At 39.2% G+C, this 23,386-nt stretch overlaps 1 protein-coding gene across 2 annotated transcripts in view; it reads right to left on the bottom strand.

Annotated features, from left to right (window-relative positions):
- The window catches only part of FRMD4A (FERM domain containing 4A), a 171,339-nt gene that overhangs the window by 108,990 nt on the left and 38,963 nt on the right, over positions 1 to 23,386 (bottom strand). Inside the window, exon 1 of one of the 2 annotated variants that reach the window (XM_053465097.1) lies at positions 8,745 to 8,976. The exons of the other annotated variant lie outside the window; for it this stretch is intronic. Within the exon in view, the coding sequence (XP_053321072.1) occupies positions 8,745 to 8,927 (183 nt within the window). The 5' untranslated portion in view covers positions 8,928 to 8,976. Of the gene's footprint in view, positions 1 to 8,744; positions 8,977 to 23,386 lie in introns of those variants that run through there. 2 annotated transcript variants of the gene reach the window in all.

The raw sequence follows: 23,386 nt of genomic DNA, 5'->3' as shown, positions 1-23,386 counted from the left end.
TTTCTATGGAGGCATTTATATTATTCTGACAAAACATCTCTCCGGGAGCTAATGAGAAACACAGCATTTAGTAAGATATCCTTCATTTGCAAAGCTATTTAATAAGACGGGTTGAAAAAGGTACTTATTATATATCCAATATCTGAGTATTTTTTTATTAATTGGTACGCAGGCTTTATGACTACTGGCCAGGTTAGCTGGGATTTCTTTTTGTGTTAATTGTATTGTAAAGCTCTGCAGGATTTGCTATTTTAAGCCCCCATCTTGTAACACATGTAACTAGTAGTAACAGCTGTGCCATTATCACATATTGTTTACTGTTCCAACTGACATTTGCTTGCAACATTCATTTACGTCTATTTTAGGATCCATATGAATATGCTTAATAAAGGCAGTTCTTGGTATAAAATGGGAGTCCGTGCAGCATGATGGATGACGCGTGAGATGTATTTTTCAGGATACATACAGGCAGTGTGTGTCTCTGCGTTTCAAGTGTTCTTTCAGGCAGCTTATTAAGTGAAGAGATTTTTTTTCCCTCCAAATTAAGTAACATGTTCATTGCAATTTCTAATTGATTTAGTGCTGACTACGTCCCTTCTCCTTAAATCACCCCTAAGTTCTTGACATTCTGAAGATCCTGTCCAGATTTTATGTCTTTATGTACAGAAAAATGCTGAGCTGGTGGCCATGTCAGTCCAAATTACACAAGGGGCGCACTGGCAGCCTGTGGACAATTGAAAGCGGCTGTTTTCCACACTTTTCACAGCTTGCCCCATGGAATGTGCTTGGAACACATGTGAAGGGAGGCAATATCGTTCAGAATGGGAGGGCGAGACCGTGCGAGTGAGAGGGTAATGGAGGGAGTATGTATGAATATATGTATAAGTGTATGTGTTAGCATGAATGTTTATGCGAGTTTGTGTGTGAGCATGAATGTGTATGCATTTACCTTCTATGCTGCCCTGTTCCGACCTAGCGTAGCACTACAAGCCATCCCCTCCTCATCGAAGTGTGCCTTTAAGACATGGAGCACCTGGATGTGACATAATATCTCTGCGCTCCATGTCTTAAAGGTGCACAGCCTCCATAGTGTAAATAGGCCAGTTAAGGAGATCAAAGCAACTGTGTGCCCCTCCAGCACTATTCTTACACCAGCTGTACATTCTTTTTTTCTGCATTTTAAATATACACAGAATGTTTTCTATGAAAATATGAATGGAACACAGATTTAAATTGCATAGCAGGCTCTGTATTTTCAGAAAGCATATGCATGTATAGGCTGTATGTAGATGGTAATTTCATAAAAAAGAGCAATTTATTTGTACAGTGGCACTTTGTCTTACAGTAGAACTCAATTAACTGCATCGATGCTCATACACCACATTATGCTTCGCGCACCATGGTTATTTATTTTTGTAAGTCAGCTTACAAATGTATTTTTTTTTTGTTTTGATAGGTTGGTCCGTAACATTTATCTTAGTTTATATATATTTTTCCTTACCCACATTTCAATATCATCTTTGGACATGGCAGTAAAGTCAAGCACAAATTTTTTTTTAGAATATTATTACTATAGCTGATGAGCTTGCACTAAACCACGTTTGATATCCATCTATATAATATTAAATAGACCAATTATAATAACCTTCAAAAATATGATTGTCTATATATAATCATATAAGATAGTATCCACGCATCTAAACAATTGTCTTGATGAAGTCTAATGAAAACATAGTATCAGCATTATGCATTGGAAATTTGAATTTAAATCCTAATAAGTGTGAATAAAATCCAAGCAAGCCCAAATATGTGCAACGACACTAAAGGTCTAATTTATGCAGGTCTAACCACAGACAGCATATTAGGTGACAGAGCTGGGATCACAGCTGAGAACGAAGCCTGGTTTTGCGGTTGTATCTCCTAAAACCTTTGTGAGGCTCCTTCAAATCCATCTTTCAGGCCCTTGTAAGTTTATAATCAAAGCACTGGTATAATAATTTAAGAAGGGAAATATGTTTACACTACAAAGTGTATTTATTACGTTGATGACACATTGTGACATAATACATTTTTCTCTTATGGAAACACTATATTAATGAGTGATTTTCAATGTTCTCCTGGGACTGATGAGCCTGTATCATTTCATGACACTAAGATTGATTTCCAAAAAATGAGAACAATACTGCACAACTGCACTACAAAAGCAAGATGATTTACTCAGCAATCCAACACTGAACATGAAACGTTTTGGGTTCCCCAGGATCATCAGGTAGGGATAATGTTCTGGAACAAAGGGTCACCTTTACCATTGTTCATGTTTGTATAGCCTGAGGTCCCCCTTGCTCATCGATGTCCCATGTACACTAAGGACCGGTGCATTCTCATGGAAACATGTGAATATTCAGTTTAACAAGATGACACTGTTGTCCTTCAACTATAGCTGTTGGCAAGTTGTCCCTGAGAGGAACCTGACTGCTGATCTGGCCTAATCCTGGGGAAAATCAGCTCTGACTTTGTTCTACTTGAGCATCCCTCAAGGCTTGCTTGTTCTTTTATACCAGTAGTACAGCCTCTGACCACAAAGAGATATTTAGACTTTCACCCTCTCTGTTAAACTACAACTTTTATTTCCAAACTCATAAACCAGAGTATATTCACAAAATGTTATTTTCAATGTTCACTGAATATTAATAATGTCATAATTGTCTCAGTTAGGACCACAGCCACAAAATTCTAAATAAACCAGTTTGAAATAAACTTCTTCCTGATTCCTCTCGGTGTAAATTTTTCAGGTACAAAAGATAAACCATCTTCCCTTTGCTGTGGCATGTGAGACAGAGAAAATGGGAGAGAGTATTAGTCTTATCCTACAATAAGCCCAGGGATATACGGAGTTATACAACATCACGCGGGTCAAGGAGGGGGTGAGGAGCCAGGATTAGATTTAGAGGCTTAATTCTTAAGGCCTCAAAATTATATCAGGCATAGATCAGTGGTACGAGATAAAGCTAGGGGGCATTAACCTGTTACAGGCCAGCAGAATAGCTAGATAAGCCAGTGGTGGCTATGCCTACCATCACTGGCATGCAAGTTGGCGATAACCCCTCTCTTACTTGTGTAACACTTATGTTGTATTTTTTTATGTTTCAATGACTTTAGGTAGCAGGTACAGCTCTAGCTCCTTTTGGACTACTGTAAATCTCCACTAATGGTATACTTAACAAATGCGGCAATTCCTTACATAGGTTAAATGAATTTCAGTTTAATATTTTCGATTTTAGAAGAACATCTGCTCTGTCTATGAATAGCAGCAGAGCTACAGATATACAGGGACCCCCCTTGGAAAGATAAGGTGCAAATTTTCTTTTAGAATTCATTCCAACATTAAAAACATTACGGCTTAGTTAAAACTCAAACAACAAAAAAAAAGGATTTTTCTGTGCGTGTAAAGAGCTACCAGCACTCTAGGAATCATTCTTTAAATGGTCCTAGTCTACTCCAGAATCTTTAAAAAAAAAATATTATGTTAGCCAAATTGCTATTAAACATACATCTCTCTTATACATCAATTAAGCGAGCATCCACATGTGATGTAAACCTTAGTCTACTATTCTTTCATCGAGACATATGTGATCGGTATTATATATATATATACACACATTATATAGGTTAAATCCTGCTCCCTTTAGTAAAGTCATTTTTGAACGACAAGTTGAATTATTTTGTATTAGGAAATGTTATATGTAGCCTTTCACCGCTGTCTGTAGTATGGAGCTTCTAGAAAGACCTAGGTTATATAACAACTACCCCTAAGGAAATGAAAGCGGCCTTCCACAAACCCATATCTTACATAACTAAAATCATTTTAAAACTGAATGCCCCACTGCCTCTATTGTTCCTGTGGTTTCCCTTTTACTTGGCTCCAATAACAGATTACAGCCATTATCTCATCGTTAGCAGAAAGAGTTAAGCAGAGATGAATAGGCCAAACACAATGGAATACCCGATTAAGTCTTCAAGCGACGGGCTTTTAAAAGGGGTTAAAAATGACGTTTTGCACTGGTCTGCTTGAATTGCAGGCTGATCTCAGTCAAAGCCCCTTTTTAATAAAGATTTCTGTTTTTACCGGGATATGTCGCGGCACGCAGCTGCCAAACGCACCCACGAAACAAATATTATTTGTGGCTTTCTACGTTTGACGTGTCTTCAGAATGGTGGGATTACATTCTATAAAGGACCGGGGATCAGAGAGTTCTTCGTTTGTGAACACCAGGGCACACCACAAACAATGAAGATTGTTCATATTACACAATACGCACAAAGCATGATACAGCCTATTAACCGTGCACCTGTTCTAGCTGGATGCGCCCCATTTAAAGTCTCTCTATGTATTTATCAGTCCATTTAAAAACCTCAGGCTGTTCAGCATCTTTTATTAAATTATTAATGCAGTTAGAATTTTGCTCTCACCTGTAAATTACCTTTAAGTATAGGGCATTGCACTACCCCATCTAGCAATGGCGCTCAACCAGAGGATCTCTCCTGAGTGATGTAACACACTTGCCAGTGATGATCCCGACTGATGCAAGCCACAAGCATATGACCTCATAGGGGACTGTTTCTGCTCATAACTCCTCCTTCACTACTTTTTACCAAAGCTGCACGACTTCTGTAAATATGTTTATAGTTCATACACCTACACTGGCTACCTCAATTGTTCTATGTTGGTATAACACACATAAAGTAGAAACCTTGGATATGTTTCATGATTGTCCCGCAATAAAATACATTCAAAGCGGATTGTTAAATTAAAATAGTATATACAATATATGTGGAATGCAGGTAAGCGCAGTACTCTTTTCATAGAGTGGTCACCTTGGAGCATACCTAGATAGCTGGCATTAAGACTAAAGGACATTTAAAGACATTTAATTTCAAACTTTTAACATGAACACATTATACAATTACTTTTTTTTGACACAATTACTTTTTATTTAGCTCGTTCCTGTTTAGCTATCGGACGCCATGTTTATAAATACAAAAGGTTTTCTTTTTAAGATACAGAAGTGATCTATAACGGAATATATAGTTTGCATTGAAGGATATACCATATGTAGTTGGGGATCAGCTGTAGGCTTTACAAAATAGTTACTCTAATGCAATGAAGTGCTATTTGTTACAGGAGCCTGCAGATCCGAGTTGTTTTCCAATTTCGTGATAACAAATTATACCGCTATATAAATAAGAGTATCTACTACATGGGGACCGCATGGCAATGGTGTCATTTCAAAGGCACTGATGGAAAGCCTGTTTGAATCTAATAGTAAAGGAACATACTCATATGTCTGTGAAGATTGATTCGTTCAACTTTTATGGTTTTCTCAGAACTTATTATTTGTTTTCACAGGAGCTGTGGGAATTCCATGTAATAAAGTGAAGATTCCAGGTGGTCATTACAGATGGCTAAATTGATGCTTGAGATCTGAAATACTGTATCCTCTTATCCTCTCCTGTGCACAAAACAAACCAAGGTCTTTCGAACGCAGAATAAAACGGGCAGCCAAAACAGGACTTACAGTACCTGAATACTACATGGCTAACGGTACATATAAGAGGGGTCCAGGGTTCCTCAGCTGGGGTCATTATCGAATGAGCCATATCTCTTCCTTTAGACAGACTGTTGGTAGAACTGCTCATGGCGAGTTGGAAATTCTAACCTAATTTCAAATTCAGACTGGAGATTCCATAAAGCGTTTGCTAAAATATTAAAACATGGGTTGTAATAAAAGGAGCAGCAACCGATATGATGCATGCAGTACAAGAAACTGCTGATTTGTAATAACTGTATTGATCATACATTATTATATTATATATATATAGAACCAACAATGTATATAGCACTTCTAACAGCATATACATTCAAAGGGTATGACAAAACTAGAATTGTCAGACTTGGAAAAACTGATACATCAGGTAAAGGGGGTCCTGCTCACAATCCTATAATCTACAGATGACAGCAGAAGCTCCAAAGACCTAGTAGGAGAATTATCTTTTCAGAAGCACATAAATCATTTTAAGGTAAGGTATTTCATCTTAACTAGGTCATTACTTTACAGCAATCTGTTGCTTTTCCAGGCCCAGAAACACAAGTCTGATGCAGAATCCCTCGTTACTGAAGCCTTTAGTGTAAATTGATACCTTCTATTTTATTCCATCTAAAGAAGAGACTTTCAAAGTCGTGAAGGTTTGTGTAACTTTGCATCTTTTCCCATGCTTACCCATTAGGAGGTATCAACTTCAACTAAAGGCTCAATTTTCTCTTGGGCTAATGTGGCTAAATACAGTTTCTTTTAAATGGAAAAATACCCACTTTTTGGTGACATAAAAAGGACCTGCTTTGGGTATATTTTCTAAACACAAGTTCAAAATGCATGCTAGTATAAAATGTAGGGCAGTCTAGTGAGTGGAAACGAGCAAAGCTGCCTGGGGCGTTGAGCTGCTTGTCATGTCCTCCTGCTGTCCTCAGTTCAACTACAGCCATGCCTGCTTTACACTGGGAGTCCAGTGTAGACACCATAGCTGTGCTCAAGGGCCATCAAACCATCCCTTAAAAAACAATTCCTTGCCCTGCATTGATTTAATCAAATAATACACACAGTAGATAGTTGGCTACTCTGAACATAATCCATCAATTAGCCATATATATATATATATATATATATATATATATATATATATATATATATATATGTAATAAGTCTGGTGGGGATATTTTAGTTTTTTGCTTTTATGATACAGCCACATCCCCAAGTGAAATGAAACTCCTTCTACCACCTGTCAAGTGGAGTGTGGCATTTATTGGTGGCTATGAGGCTGCAGCTAATGGAAACAAAAATATGGCTACACACGTGATAGCTATAAAGCTAAAGCATGGGAGTTCCAGCTTCTCAGAAGCGTTCAGGATGATGCATAATGTATATTGGTCAATTTTTATATGTATCTGCAAAATGCTGTCTTTTAGCGCTCCAGCTAAGCAATGGAGATTAGAAGATCCTACAGATAACCCCATCAACAAGCTTCAGCCAAAACCTAATGGAACACGTCCTTTTGATTATTTGTGCACATTTTGTCATTATGTTTTGTAAATAGTCAATAAAAAATGGAATATTTTCTATTTTTCATTCCAGACATGTGACGACTATACAATTTAGCAATTTATCTTTCAGTAAGTAAGTTAACCTTAAGGCTTTTAGGAGGGGCTAACCCTGTACACAGTAACCCTAACCATGTATAACACAACATAGAAAGATTACTGAACCTGATTGCATAGATAAAAAAAACTAATTCCTACACAGTAACCCTAACAGTGTCAAATACAACATAGAAAGCAGGTTCGTCCTGAATGAGTATCACGTTTCATTTTTTTGTAAATGAATTCTTTATTAACTTGCTGCTGGACTTCATCTGAATCAATTGTGCAAAATATTTGACACAAAGAAGTACAGGCTCAGTAATCTCATTTGGTTGAGGGTTTTTTGAACTAATAAATGTAATTATTGCAATCTATAATAAGAGTGGGTAACCCCGAACTGGCTTCCTAGCCGCTGTGTATGTCTTGGAAAGCATACTATGAACTGGTGTTTTGCTCCATATGAATAGTAATAATAGTTAGGTTTGGGAAAGGCTGCTATGGAAGCGTCATTTTAGCATCCATTGGATAGCAGACAACCATGGCATTTTTTAAAAATATATATAACCGCCGAGATCAGACTGCCCCCCCCTTGAAGAGCCAATCCTCCCCTTTCAGGCTGATGGCTGTGCATGCGCACAGATCTGTACATCCACATGAAGACCAGTATTAATCTGCATGATAAAATATTAACACACATGACTACATGGTTTATAAGGTTTGGCAAAGCCTTATGATGATATTATCACATTAATAATAATAGAATGGCCTGTAGTAGTCACAATCAGTCAGACCTTTCTATTACATAATATTACCTCCGGTGATGTCATGACAGGTGTTAAATGCAATTATTACATCAAACAATTCCTGGCTTGAGGTTCCAGTGTTTCTGTTCCCTTACTTATTCCCTAATACACAGATCAATGCAAAGAAAAATGTATCTGCGGGCGAGCCTTTGTGTAACAGTATAGGAGAACAACGGCGTTGGTAACACTAAACTACAACTTGTGTTTTGTCTACACAATGGCATTCTGATATCAGATTTAAATGGCTAAAAGCCATGGCGCTTTATATATATATATATAATATTATGTAAATATCCTTAACGTATATTCCAAATATAATAAATCCCTTGTTTTTGAACTGGAAATCTTGCTGCCTTAGTGCACATGGGTTTAAGGATACAGCAGAAGTAACTGTAATGACACAGTCACAGTACCCTTATACCTGATCACAAACATATACAACACTATATACATATATACATACATATATATATATATATACACACACACATACATATACTGTACACACATACACATATATACACAACTGCACAAACTTTCTGGGATTGCAGCTGCACTAAGAAAGTTTCCCAGATGCCATGTGCTGCACAGTAATTATTCTATACCATTAAAACACAGGATACCCTCCTTGCATTCCAGTGCACTGCTTCCATGGGATTGAGGGGTTAATCCGCGCATCCTCCTTGGCAGGATTAACCCCTCGCGCGCCGCAGAAAGGTAATCCCGGCCAGCAGTGAAAGTTCACTTACCCCCTCGCCGCTTCTCCTTCTCAGGGAGCCATACGGGATCTTGAAGAAGAGTCGTCGGGCCCTGCCCGGGGTCCCAGCGGCGTGGAGCACCATGTCTGTGTGAGGGTCTGCACAGGGGCTCAGCACAAAGGCCGGGGCAAGCCTTCCCGTACAATCACTCGCAGACTCCTCCAGGTCTCTCATGTATCAAATGACTGCGCCGCTTTCGAGCCCTTTTCCTGAATCAAGATGTGTGGTGGGAGGGGGGAGACAGCCTACAAGCATGTTCTCAAGGAGCGAATCTCTGGGTTCCTGTAATTCCTCCCCATGTACTTTGCTGCCCAAGTCTGCCGTGTGGAAGGAGTGATGCTTTCAGGGAGCGTCACCGTCACTTCTTGTAGCTACAGATGGGAACCAGGTCACTTGTCTAATCAGGGCTCTATCTGACTTATTATACGAGGGTCATGTGACCACAGACCCCCCCCCCCATCCCATCGGTTTACTGTATACACCAAATCACATGATCACCTTAAAAAGAATATCTGGCGTATGACCATCTGGTGCTGAGATTAACGCTAAATCCTGCATCCAGCTTTACTTGGCTCGGGACTCGCTGCACGAACATTCTTTTGTTCCGCGAACAGGGAGAGATCGTGTGGAATAAAATGCCATGTTACACAAACATAACAAGCTAGTTATTATATACATTATTATATACAAAGTATCACAAATAAGGGTATATGTGGCAATGTTATTTTATTTGTACGGTTCCAACAATTTATCCAGCGCTTCTTACAGTCAGGGCCGGACTGGGGATGACGAGGTGGCCATGGCACTTTAAGGCCAATGGCCGCCTGATGACATAATAGCGGCCAACTGCTGTTAATGCAAGGCTTGCTTACGCAGCGTGCGGCCGGGGATTTCCAGCCAATCAGCTGCTGGAGCGACAGATCAGGTGAGTATGGAGTCCTGTAGGCCAGCGGCCCGCCAGGTGTTTGCCCATTGGCCAGTCCAGGCCGGCTTATGGTATATACATTCAAAGGGCATGAACAACTAATACAAACCAATACATCAAGTAAAGAGGGCCCTGCGTCCTAGCTTGGTATCCACTGATATGATCTATTGTTCATTGATGCTGGTAAAAAGATGGGTTATTTATTTAGTAAATTAAAATACAATGAAGTCTGCACAATATTCTTACAAGCTATACAAATTATTCATTATTCAAAATATATTTTTGATCCCGCCAGAGATTGCTGTAAGCAGCAGAACGCTATTTTCTCATCCTCTACAGTTTGAAGGGATCCAAGTTTCCCGTAGCGTGGTTGGTTTTAACAAGTCCTGGGATACTGTGTATTCTGTTCCGTTCCCACAAGCGTGTTTTACATAGGAAGCTCTGGTCTCTTGAGTCCTGCCTGCTCGCTTCACGTTCGGTGCCTGTAATTGCAGGAAAGTGATCAAACTCCATCTAAGCCTCTCGCTGCCAGAGGGGCCGGGGCAGTTTGGCTGAAATTTAAGGTCAACATATATATAGTCAGAAATACCTTCTGTCAACATATATATAGCTAAGAGTACACTGCCCTTATAGAACTCGCGTGGCCTCTGGCCATGAAAGGGTTATGGAACACATTAGTTTTATGTGAGAAACTCTTTGAATAATACAATCATTCCTTGTTCGTAATTGGTTCCATATGAGCGTCCTCCCAAAAAAAGAAAAAGACAGGAAAAGACGTAAGCCTTCTTAAAATATTGCTCACAAAAGATCCTTTATATAAAACCGTGGTTTGCACTATATATATATCTGAATTATAGATTTATCTGAGTTGTGCATTCAAATTGCCTAAAGTAAAAGTTCATAGCCATTTTTACGTGTAATGATAGAAATTCACGCAGTGCGTGGGATCTGTGGTTTGTTGAGTTTGCCAACCGGCGAGCTTTGTACGTTATTCTTTGCTATATATATGAAATCTACTTGCCAATAATGTATTACAACACACAGCAGCCCTGAACATGCGCAGTAAAAAAGCCATGAAGCCCAAAAAAATATTCACAGCTTATGGCAACATGATAAATAAATAAGCTACGCCGGCCGTAATCTAAGTGACGGATAGCCTACTAACTAAAGCCAATAAGTTATTTACATTTATAGAGTTTATTTTTGGAAAATTATAGAATAATTAGTTCCCAGGTAAAAAAAATACCCAGTATTTCCCTGTACTGCCCCAAGGATATGTATTTTAAATGACTTTACCTATATGCGTGACATCTGCCGCTAGCTCACCAGTGCAACCACAGACTGGCGACAGTGCCTCTTCAATCAGAACCTTTTTTAACCCTTTGAGTGCAAGGGATGTGGGAAACGTTAAGCCACACTCTATTGGTGCTGTGACACCAATACATTAAACAGTGTTAGTACCTTATCTGGGTGTACATCTTACGGGACAGGGGTTTAAGGCTGGCGGTGCATACGTTTGAGAGTAATGCAAATGTTTCCAAGTTGTCTTTGTGATTTGATCCTACACACCTTGCAGGCAAATATGTTCCTCATAGACTGCATGATTACTCAGCTCCATTCTTCGCTATCAGTCATAAGTGTTAGCATGTGTAGAGACATTGCCGTGTTCATATCGGTACTAAAATCTGTCTCGCAAGCCATGCGTCACAGCTGTTAGAAGTAGATTTACCTCTCATGCTCCTCTAGGCAGAGGAACCTTGGCGCCACAGATCCCCACAATCCTAAATGACACCCAAACCCAATTCACTTCAAGCATAATGACATCCGGTAGGTAGGTAGCTTGCAACACTCTAACCCCAAGGTAACCTATGAATATGCCTACATTGCAAAATAAGTGTTGTTAGAACGTGTTACATATCTTTAGATCTCTTCTGCTATCTGCTTAGTAAGGAACATATAAGATAAATATATATATATATATAGATGGATAATTATGGTCTGATAAGCTCTGCCATGACCCCAGTGATTAGCTCAGTATAAGTTTTAACCTATGTTGAAAAAACTCACCAGAGACACCTCCAAATACAAGTGTTTTCTGACTTTCTCTAACCTCTAAGATACATAGCGTGATTTAAATTCCAGTTATCAAACACACTCCATTTACACACAACAGAGTATAAGGAGAGTATGTTTAAATGTATATGTAAGATATAGTGTACATGCATTTATGTATGCATGAGGGATAGAGTGTGTACATGTACGTATGTGTAGTAGCCAGACACAGGAAAACAATCTCAATAGAATCAGAGCAAGATATATATAAAAAAGAGTGTCCATAATGTGTGCTTAAATATATGCTTCTGTATGAAATATATGATGGGCATCTCCTGCGTGATTTCTATGACTTTTAAAAGAAGAAAAAATGCACAATGAGAGCACGAAAATACGTACAGCCTGTACAGAGCACGCACAAAAGGGTAATAGAAAACTCCATTTACACAGTAACATAGCCGAAGGCCTCAACTCTCAATATTATGATACAAAAGCGGAGCCTTCAAACTAGTCACAATTTAATACAGAATTGATTCCCCTTCAGGATACAATTACTGCACGTTGGGGCTTGCCATTTGTATCTAGTGCTTTAACAGGAGATTTCACATTAAAGTAAATGTCCAAACATATCATAAATATCAAGGAAAGCTCCAGTATAACGATAGTTGATTTTTTTTTTTTTATTATTTATAGTTTTCTGGATTTTCCTCAACATCTGAAATAGATGGATAACCTTGTATTTATAATGCAGCTGATGAACACAATATTGTTGCCCAATCACTTGGAACTGCTGGGGAAGCTAGCCACAGATCTCAATTTTTTTTTTAAGTATTTGACTGTATTTGGCAAGAGAGCTACACGGTGATGCGTAGCAGGAGTATTTAATATTATTTTAGTGTTATGCTATAGTAAGCAGGAACTCTAGAGCAGAGTTGGCACCAGCAGTGTAACTACAGGGGTCGCAGAGTGCGACAGGCCGGCCTCTCTAGGGGGGTCAGGTGACCTCTGCAACGACTTGTCCCTGTCTTCTCATGTCTGTCTCTCCTTACCGCTTCACAATTGTTCAGAAAGGGCCCTTACAACCTGGACCGCACCGCAATGATGGCACAGACAAGCTGTTTGGTGGGCAAAGATAAACTGTTTGGGGGCACTGACAAGCTGGAGCAAAGATGGCACAGGAAGGCTGTTTGGGGGCATTGAAAAGCTTCTTGGGGCAAAGGTGGCACTGTGGGACGTGTTGCTTGGTGAAGCTAGGGGCCCCAGGGCAATTTTCGGACCGGGGCCCTGCTGTTTCTAGTTACGCCCCTGGTTGGCACTACCACTAGGGATTGTACAGCCAATACACTTAATACACAGTGCACCAACATTTTTTCTTTTCCCTACTACCACTTGGGATTGTCAAGACACTAGAGGGCTGGTGGGCACCGTTTGGGCAGCTCTCAGGATTTATGAGACCAGGGGCAATGAGAATTTACAGGACCCATTTTCCCTTAGAATAGGGCAAGTGGTGCTCCTGCTCTCCCTGTTCTGCGGGTTTAGGAGCAGTGGAGCACTGGGTTATGACATCATATCTCAGCAGTCAAATCATTTCTATAAAGGCCACAAGCATGAAGGAGAAAAGTAGGCAGCGGGATTGTAAGGCCCTCCTAGATGTGGGACATGTGCCCTGCAGCTTCATTTAAAAGTGGCCCTGGGTCTCATTACTTTTAAAACCATGTTCATAACTTACATTCAATATATATGCTTATTTATTGAGATTTATTTTCACAGACTTACCAAATGCAAGTTTAGCAAGCAGATGTACATTTTCTCTCATATATATAGTTAGTAATAAATGGCTGGAATAATTTATTGCAATTGAATTTTCTGGGCTCATTTAATAATCTGAAATTATAATGAAGCTCCAGAAAGGCTTTTAACAATGTGAACTCTGAACATGAACCAAACTATTAGCACCTGTGTTACAAAGACAGCCTAGAAATTGATTACAAAGCAGATTTTAATCTAATTTAATGGCTCTCCATTAGGGTCTAGACAGTGGGAATATGGGATTTGCAAATCATTTTTTCCCTGTAAATTGAAAAAGATGTCTTAAATCATGAGGTTGTGAGACTACAGTAAGTTAAAATGGTCAGAACTGGGGCATATTTCATAAATTGGGTATTGATTAGACATACTTAGAAATGGACATTTAATACACATCTATTGCATTGTACTTTTTTGGTGTATGCATCAGATGCTCCCAGGTCATCCATTCACTGATTAAAGGGGGCTTCCTACCATTTTTATATACCGTATTTGCTCGATTATAAGACAACCCTGATTATAAGACGACCCCCCAAAATCTGAATATTAACTTAGGAAAAAAAGAAAAAGCCTGAATATAAGACGACCCTAAAGGAAAAAAGTTTTACCAGTAAATGTTAATTCATGTAAACTATTTTTTTTAATAAAAGCTATGATTGAGAAAAATATTTTGGTTTTATTTCCTGCTATTTCCAACCTGCCCCCCAGTTACGCACATCTGCCCCCAGGCTTGCCACACCAATATGGCACTGTGGCCCATGATATGCCTTTTAACCCTCTATATGCCACTGTGCCCCATGGTATGCCTTTTGACCCCCTATGTGCCACTCTGCCTCCAGAAATGCCTTATACCCCTATATCCCATTCTGGCATTTAGGGGGTAAAAATGCATATTATGGGGCAGAGTGGCATATAGGGAGGTATAAGGCATTCCAGGAGGCAGAGTGGCATTAAGGGAGTTAAAAGGCATTGTATAGAGCACTCTGCCTCCAGAAATGCCTTATACCCCTATATGCCACTCTGGCATTTAGGGGGTTAAAAGGCATATTATGGGGCAGAGTGGCATATAGGGAGGTTTAAGGCATTTCAGGAGGCAGAGTGCTCTATTAAATGCTCCCTTAACGCCACTCTGCCTCCTGTAATGCCTTATACCTCCCTATATGCCACTCTGCCAGAGTGGCATATAGGGGTATAAGGCGTTCCAGAAATGCCCTATGCCCCCCATTTAACACACACACGCACACACTTACCGGTGCTTCCAATTTCCTGCTGTATTGCTGGGGCAGCGGGTTGACGTCTCCTTCCGCTGCAGCCGGAAGGAGGTGGAGTTGGCAGCGGGGGTTTGTCTGCGTCCGTCGCGCATACCTTCCCCGGCTGTCAGAGATCAGAGTTCCCCGCCCCCGCTGCTAGGCACACCTCCTTCCGGCTGCAGCGGACGTTTTCTACGCGGATTGCGTAGACGTCAACCCGCTGCCCCGGCAATACAGCAGGAAGCACCGGTAAGTGTGTGTGTGTGTGGGGGGGGGGTGACAGGAGGATCCAGGTCCACTGCAGCGGTGCGGGGGATCTGGATCTGAGTCTCATAATCAGACCTCTATTTGAGGTCTGATTAGAAGACGACCCCGATTAGAAGACGAGGGGTATTTTTCAGAGCATTTGAAAAAAACCTCGTCTTATAATCGAGCAAATACGGTACTAGCATCACTATAAAAATATGTTTAGTAATATTTAGTTGTTTCCTCTTTTATTATTATTATTTTTTTTATTTTTCTTGCGCCAACAATTTACGCACTTCATACAATAGAAATATTTCAAGGGTTCTGCCAAACGTGGAATTGACAAACGTTCTTACATAATATATTTTTAACTAAAAAGTAGCATATTTATAATGTGTATGTGTTTTAGCTCTGCTGCCTTGACCTAGTCTTATATACAATCACCCTCACTACTTCATCATACCGCCTGCTGTAAATCAAAGAATGGCTCGATCTTAATCACCAATAAGATGGCACAGACCTATGAAGGTCTATGGAGGAAAGAATTTCATTGGATATGGAGGAATTCATTAGCATTGCCATAAAGAAACAGCTCATGGTGGTGTTTAAGGAGGGAAGGTCACTCAAAATATCAGATGACTGATATCAGCCTCCGGGTCTACAGAAAAAGGAAGTTTACTGGAACAACATCAAACATTATTGTATTCAATACTCAAAGGAAAATTGAAGGGCTTCTCCTTCTAGTAGCGCTATTTATTTTTAAAAGCTTAAATCCATTGTATTTAAACAAAAGTGAATATCTGCCATATTTTGTGGAGGAAATTATAATGGTATTCATCTATTTTGTTAAATGGCAGCATAGGATCTAGGCTGTTCAATAGTATAGGTTTTTTTTTCTTATTGTTTTTTTCACAAAAGGAATTTATTTTTGCACGTAAATATATATAACGTAATTCTGTATGCATCACTGGTATACCTAACCACCTCAAAGCCCTGGGTTTGGCAACGGTTTCTATAATAATATTTACACTAAATCTTGCCATTACAGAGATTAAACGCCTAAAAAACACAATTTGCTATGTTAAGTGATCAGGTTAGCGTTACCATCCATTAAAGGCACTCTTGCAATAAATACGATTGTAAATATGATTCCTTACCTCCTGCCTTTAGGTGTTAATCACATTATAATGACCCATGTTATTTCCACTTTTAATGAGATCATTAGTCACAAGAACAGGCTATGTTACAAAGTTCAGCAAGGAAGTTACTTATCTATGTTTTTAGCAAAGCAGAACTTTTAGAAGTCCATTTATAATGCATTTTGTTTAGAGTCAACGTAATTGTGTATTATTTGCAATTTATCGATAAGTGAATCGTTCTAATTAGGATTTAGCTAGCTGGTTACAGACGCATATTCAACTAATGGTCTGTATGGCCGAGAATGTGCAGTTTGTCAGTTTTATTGGCAGTCAAAGGTTAGACAGGAAGATCATTTTCCCCGGACCAATTCTGCACATTTACCAGTTATTGAATTGATATTTCTAATCTTTTTTTGAGATTATTATTTTTTTTAAGTAAAATTGTATAAATGCTCCAAGGATAGGAGATTGCAGGAGCCAGCATTGTAGATTACTGTAGGCTACATCTGTGGTTATTTTGAGTACCTGATTACTTGTGGAATTAGATATAGTGATATAGATATCAACAATTATATCATGTACTTTAACACAATTCAAAAATGTATCTGATTATTATGTACAAGCAATAACAAAGGTTCTTAAAATAAATGATGTATGTAAGAGGTTTTTGGTGCCTTAAATATAAGAAAGAACCAGAAAATGTAACAAAACTCACTGCAACTTGAATTACGCTAACAAGAAGGCACACATTTATAAACGAAGAGTAGACTAGACTTCTAAAAAACCACGTGGAGTGGAACACAGTGTTTCTTCCTTACAATAAAAAAAAGAACATGCAGCTGCAACGTTCTACAAAATATCCAGCAATATTTTGAAAACAAAACTCATAAATGGAAAGAATTCAGGAAGTTGCACTTTTTTTGGCCACCAAATGAAATAATTGTGCTTTTACAATGAATTCACTGTCTCTGTAATTACGCTGCAAGCTTGCTTCCAAAGTTTCCAAATTGGTGCTGCACAGACTGAAAATGACCAGTGGTTGTCCTCTGCTTTTTGGGTTTATTTTAGTGTTGTCACCTGATTCTCATTACCAGCATGTTAAAACATGAGGCTGATTGCTTCTTTTTTAACTCCCTCTCGTCTAATCGGAACTTTCAATTATCGAAACAGCATACATATTTTAGACACCATTATCTTCACATACTGTTCCACAAAGTTTTGACCGTAACATTTTAATAAAACCTTTATTTAGTATGCAGCGTATTACAAATTGTGAAGTTAAGATTTCCTTAGAGCAAAAATAATATTCCACTACTACTTCACCCTGCTGTAGCTGGCTCATTATGAGCTGAGTTAAAAAACACAACCTGTGAATATGACACATGTGTTGCTGTGGCACATTCGTTCGCATTTGTGTGTATTGCATGTAAGGTAGAGTACTGACCACTCTTTAATGACAATCTAGTAACTCCAGACATCATTGTGCCCCAGGCAGTTCAAGTTTAAGTTTCTCCTAATTAACAAGCAACCAATGCATTATAAGCTGTCCTGAAACCCTGGATGGTTGGTGGACACCAAGGACCACAGTTGCAGACCATGAACATAGTCAGTTTGGAGGAATGGACATTATTCCAGTCCCAAGTCTCCCAAACAGTTATTACGAGATGATCTTGGTAGCATCTTGGTCTTGGGTTTTGATGAAGGCTATGTGCAGCAAATGCTTATATAGATTGCCAGTGCATTTCTCTAAACAGTTTTAAGTATTCAAATATGTAATTTGGAATTAATATACAGGGCACTAATCAGAACAACCAGATTTAACAAAATGACATTGAATTACACAGACAAAACTGATAAACCAGGTTTGTGTTTATCTTTTTTGGTTCTCTAGGCTGCATATGTTGGCTGGATCTTGTGATGCTTGTTGCTATGTAATATCCTAGAGGATGCCTGCCTTACAAACACTTCCTAAGATCATCACTGGAGAGGACAGTTAATTAAAAATGTTACATCTGATAGCTTCCCTTTCATGTTGTTGCACAGAAGCTGTGGTTGCCAGCAGGGCTCAGTGCTGCTCGTGCATCCTGGAGAAAAAGATTTATCAACAAGGCAGCAGGATCAGCAGTCATCTCGGCTACAGTATTTAAGGAAGGTTTCCATAGAAAATGAAAAAGGTCTGAATTTGAACAGCCAAAAAGCTAGATATCAACCATTTAAATAACAAATAAAAAAATCATGGCAAGTGAGAACTATAATGTCTCACCAAACAATCATATAGAATGTCATATTTTATTGCTTTCAGATATAACTACAGCAGGTACTTGTATTGAGAGTGATATTAAGAGTGATATTTACTTATTCTGCAGGAAAGTTCTTAAAGTCTAATCAACATCAGGAAGTGAAGTGTGCTTCTGCTTTACTTATAGCGAGTAAATACTGTATCAAGCAAGTTTCCTTGTTTATAGGGGACAGGTCCACTTGAAAGCTTATACTTCTATTTCAGGAGCTTATATGTGGTGGATATAAGATTAGTTGAGTACCGGAACAATAAAATGTACACTAATACAATTATTAACATATAGTGAATTCAACTACAATTTATCAGGAAAACCCTACCATGGACCATTTTGGACTTACATTCAGACTTTAACAAATATATTTCTCATACCTACGCTTGCAGCGTATGATACATTCCTTTTCAAATATACATTTTAATATGCATTTAAAAAGTTTTTTGTATAATGGAGTAAATTATTTCTCAGTACAGACTATAGAATAACAGAAGTAAAAAATGCTATATAATACAAGTGTTGAAAGCACTTACAAACATATCCATGAGCAGGTGCTCCAAAGTGATCTCAATGTCTTCTATCTTAGCTGCCAAAGTCATATTTGTGAGAGAAAAATAATGATGGAGGCAGAAAGGAATTCTTGGAAGGCCTTTTCCCAATGTTCTTGTTTTGTCTCCAAGTGTTGAACAGACAAATTGAAGAACAAAATAAAAAATAGCTATGAAACCGCATGAAGAATATACATAACACGCATGGAACAACTTATACGCTGTTTACGATTTCAGTTTAGATCTTGCCAGAAGACCATATCCCAGCAATTTGTTCTAAAAAAGCTTGATATCGACATGTTTCCGTTGTTATTCCAATGAATTGGTGGACTCTTGCTTTAAATGTATTCTCAGCTCCCAGTGTTTCATTTTGGAGAGTAAGGATGAGTGACACAGCTGTGAGGATGTCGAGGGACCGAATGTAGTATATTGCTCTGTAACCAATATTTATAGGATTCCATTTTTTGACTCTTGTCCCCTTTCTCAGCTCGGTCTTGACCTTTCATTACAGTCTCTGCACACAGGAAAGTATTGTGAAACAGGACAGAATCTGGCTGTGATCAATGACAGACCAAATCCCATAGCTACATCATGAATGATCCTTTGTCAGACAGAAGAAGCTTCCTTACATAGCTACTGACGGGAAAAAAATGATAGTGCTGCAAACACATTCTCATTTTTTCCTAGTTATATTATTAGATTAACTCTCAAATTTTGCCAAAATAAGATCTTTAACCCATGAAAGCACACTTTGCACATACTCTGATCAATTGACTAATTCAAGCAGAAAAGGCATTGGGACAGTATGTGCTTTTTATGATGTGCCAGATGGACATCTAAACAACTTATTTTTAAGTTGTGTCTCTGGCATTTCCTACATGGTTATACTACGATGTATCTTCTGTGTAACTGCTATGACCCTTAAATAACTACTGGATATGTCTATGGGAAAGAAAACTAGTACAAAAAAAGTGTTGTGCTTGACGCCACAGCTGTAACTGGGGCTTTTAGCACCACAGGCAGGTTCATAAATGCTTTCAGAAGCAGAAGGAGGTACAGAGGGAATTGCAAATGGGTTGCTCAAGCCTACCCCTTCATTTTGTTATCCATAAAGAGTTAGGGGGACGCAGTGGATTATTTGGTCCTAGGACGATGGGAGGTTGCTGACTTTTGGAATTGCCATTCTATGTTTCCTGTTTAGTCCCGGTTTGGTGAAAATAACATGGTAAAACATATTTGAAGAGGCAGCTGTCTCCTTCTAATGGATCACCAATTAACCTATTTCATGAGTGTACAGTAGGGCTAGTCCAGGGGCGTCCAACATGCGGCCTGCGAGACCTCGAGGTGCGGCCCGCGTAAGATCGGCAGCCAGGGCAACCGATCTTACGCGAGCCGCACCTCAAGCCCTGCTACTTACTTGTGGGAGGGTCTTCTGGACTGCACACAGAGGAAGCGGAGTTCACGTGACATCCTACTTCCTCTGTGCTTTAGCAGAGAAGGCAGAGGGAGGCCGCGCCCCCTGCTGAAGTCTGTAAGCGGCATCGAGGAGCTGCCTTGCAGGTAAGGAGGTGGGGAGGGTGTTTGAATGAGTGTGTGTGATTGAGGGAATGAATCTGTGAATGAATGATTATATGAATAAATGAGTGTGTGTGTGTGTGTGATAGCATGGATGTGTAAGTGCTGGAACCTAGGCATGATGGGACTGTGATTGCTGTTAGCAATCACACTCCTGTCATGCCAAGTCAGCCAGTACATGCTGAAACCTGGCCAGCTGCCCCCTTGTGTATTGATGCTGCCAGCAGTATGGGGTCTGCACTTACAGCCACCCTGTACCAGCATGTACTGGCTGACTTGGCATGATAGGAGTGTGATTGCTAACAGCAATCACAGTCCCATAATGCCTAGGTTCCAGTATTTACTGGATGGATGTGTAAGTGCTGGAACCTAGGCATGATGGGACTGTGACTACTGTTAGCAATCACACTCCTATCATGCCAAGTCAGCCAGTACATGCTGAAACCTAGCTAGCTGCCCCCCTTGTGTATTGATGCTGCCAGCAGTATGGGGTCTGCACATCACTTACAGCCACCCTGTACCAGCATGTACTGGCTGACTTGGCATGATAGGAGTGTGATTGCTAACAGCAATCACAGCGAGCACAGTCCCATCATGCCTAGGTACCAGCATTTACTGGTTGCCTGGGTTGCCAGCATTTACTGGTTGCCAAGTCATATTGCTAATTTTGTCCAATTGTGTGTTACCTACTTTTATTAAAAATGTGAGTTTTTATTATTATTTTTAAAGGTGGGGGTCATTTTCGGTTTTGGCTAAGTGAACCCTGAATGTTTTGGTCCAGAATTTTCATTTTAGTTCATTCCTAGAATAAATCTAGGGAATCCTGAATTTGTAGTCGCAAAACTTTCTAGGCCCAGAAATCAGTGAGAGGAAGAGTAAAGGTTTTGTGTTATTTACTTTATTTTAATCTGCATATTTTATTAAAGGCCATATTTTTTGTCACAGTGAAAAATGAGTGCGGCCCTCACACGTATACAATTCTGATGAAGTGGCCCACTGCAGAAAAAACTTGGACACCCCTGGGCTAGTCTGAGAAACAGGAGCATATGTAGTATCTCCGCCTCTTACATATAGCTGTAACGTGATCATTCCCTTTTATTAATTTTTTCCTATGATTACTTAGTACTACAAGCCTGTATTAATTTATTTTTCTTTCCCTTTTTGGGAGGCAGATTTTGTACTAAGGAGGCGGAGAATTACTGCACCAGTGGTGGGGTGAGTGGAGGCATGAAATGCCCAGTTGAAAGGTACAACACGTTTGTGGAAAAGCTGCCATTTTGAATAGCATACCAGTAAGTACATGCATCTAATTTACGCTACGTTAATTAATCTATACCACTGCATTGATGTACATAGTAACATTGTTTAGAGGACATTGAAAAAGAGTACATGAAACACTTCTCTATTGTTCTTAATTTTAAGAAAGAAAGGGGAAAAACAGTTTTTTTTTATGTCCATAGCACTTTAATTGGCTGCATTTGTTCACAAAAAAATCTAAATCTACCAAATACAGTTTATTACGGCAATAAGGCCAATCCACCGTGCTTTCATACACACACACACAAGATTAGTTCTATTTCCCAAACCAATAACCTGACCCCAAAATACTTTTATGCTTTCAGAGCTAGAGGGCTAGATACGGGTATTGTAAATAGCTTGAAACATTTAGTTTGCCATATCTTAACAAAATAAGGGCTCGTCATCAGACGTTTTGTTAAACTGGTGCTCATGGGCATTTTAGAAAGCTGCAATCTAGAACTTGATAATTCCTTACAAAATAAATACAGGGAGATAACAGCATAAGGATCCCTGTGTATAAAAAACAAAGTTAAATAATACATCACAGATGTGCATTCATTGGCCTCAATGAGCCAGTTTTTTTGCTATGTTCTTAGAATGAGATGGCACATAAATGGATTGATTCTCGTTACAGAAACAGTCAAGAATAGGAAGAACTAACTCTTATTGAACACTTCATTATATCTCCTTAATTTTCATGTGTATACTACTGTACTCAGTGAATGCTTAATACTACCAAGCTGGTTTTGTGTAGCCCATAATGAAACTTTGGACTGATTTAAGTACGAGAAGACAAGCATTCTTCTTTTCCATTTCATCTAATGAATTCTACACTTATTTGGAAAACACAAACGGAGAAATGGTGCCACCAGTACAAAATGGTTCAAAGAGATAAATAATGCATTTTTAAGTCACTGTCTTATTCAGTTATCCTCAAGGCTGTAGAAGAAATAAATAACACTGAGCATTATGAGTGTGTCTGAGAGACAGTAAGACGTGGAACTAGTGCCTGTATAGAGGGAGATTATATCCATAACATTTGTGATGGGTTTAAAGGGACACTACAGCCATCACAAAGACTTTAATGCATATGATAGTTGAGTGGTTCCTTTACATTTTTGTGTAAAACATATGCAACACTTATTGCCCTACCTGTGCAAAGATAATACTGGCACCAGGAGGGTTTAAGTACTTTTCTGTAACAACAAAGTTAGGCTGTGGCTAAGGCAATAATATATTTATTGGAAGCGCTGCCCTAGGACTGTCCCAGGTAATTCCTCAAAGATCACCCCACTAGATCTCATGCTGCATGACCTCTTTGTATCTTGTGAGGTATATTTATAGTGTAAATAGGCTAGTCGCAAAGTTGCCAACCGATTGAGCCGTAGCCCATCAATAAGCATGATGGACCAATAAGGCAATCTGTCTCAAGCACCAGCGTACGTCTAGGCCAGGATACGGCTTTAGACTTTTTGTTCAGTAGACATGGGTGGATGTAAAGC

Source organism: Spea bombifrons, chromosome 4 (assembly GCF_027358695.1).
Source record: "Spea bombifrons isolate aSpeBom1 chromosome 4, aSpeBom1.2.pri, whole genome shotgun sequence".
In the NCBI taxonomy this organism is placed as follows: Eukaryota; Metazoa; Chordata; class Amphibia; order Anura; family Pelobatidae; genus Spea; species Spea bombifrons.
The sequence above is the reverse complement of the archived record's forward strand: the minus strand, read 5'-3'. Positions and strand labels throughout refer to the sequence as shown.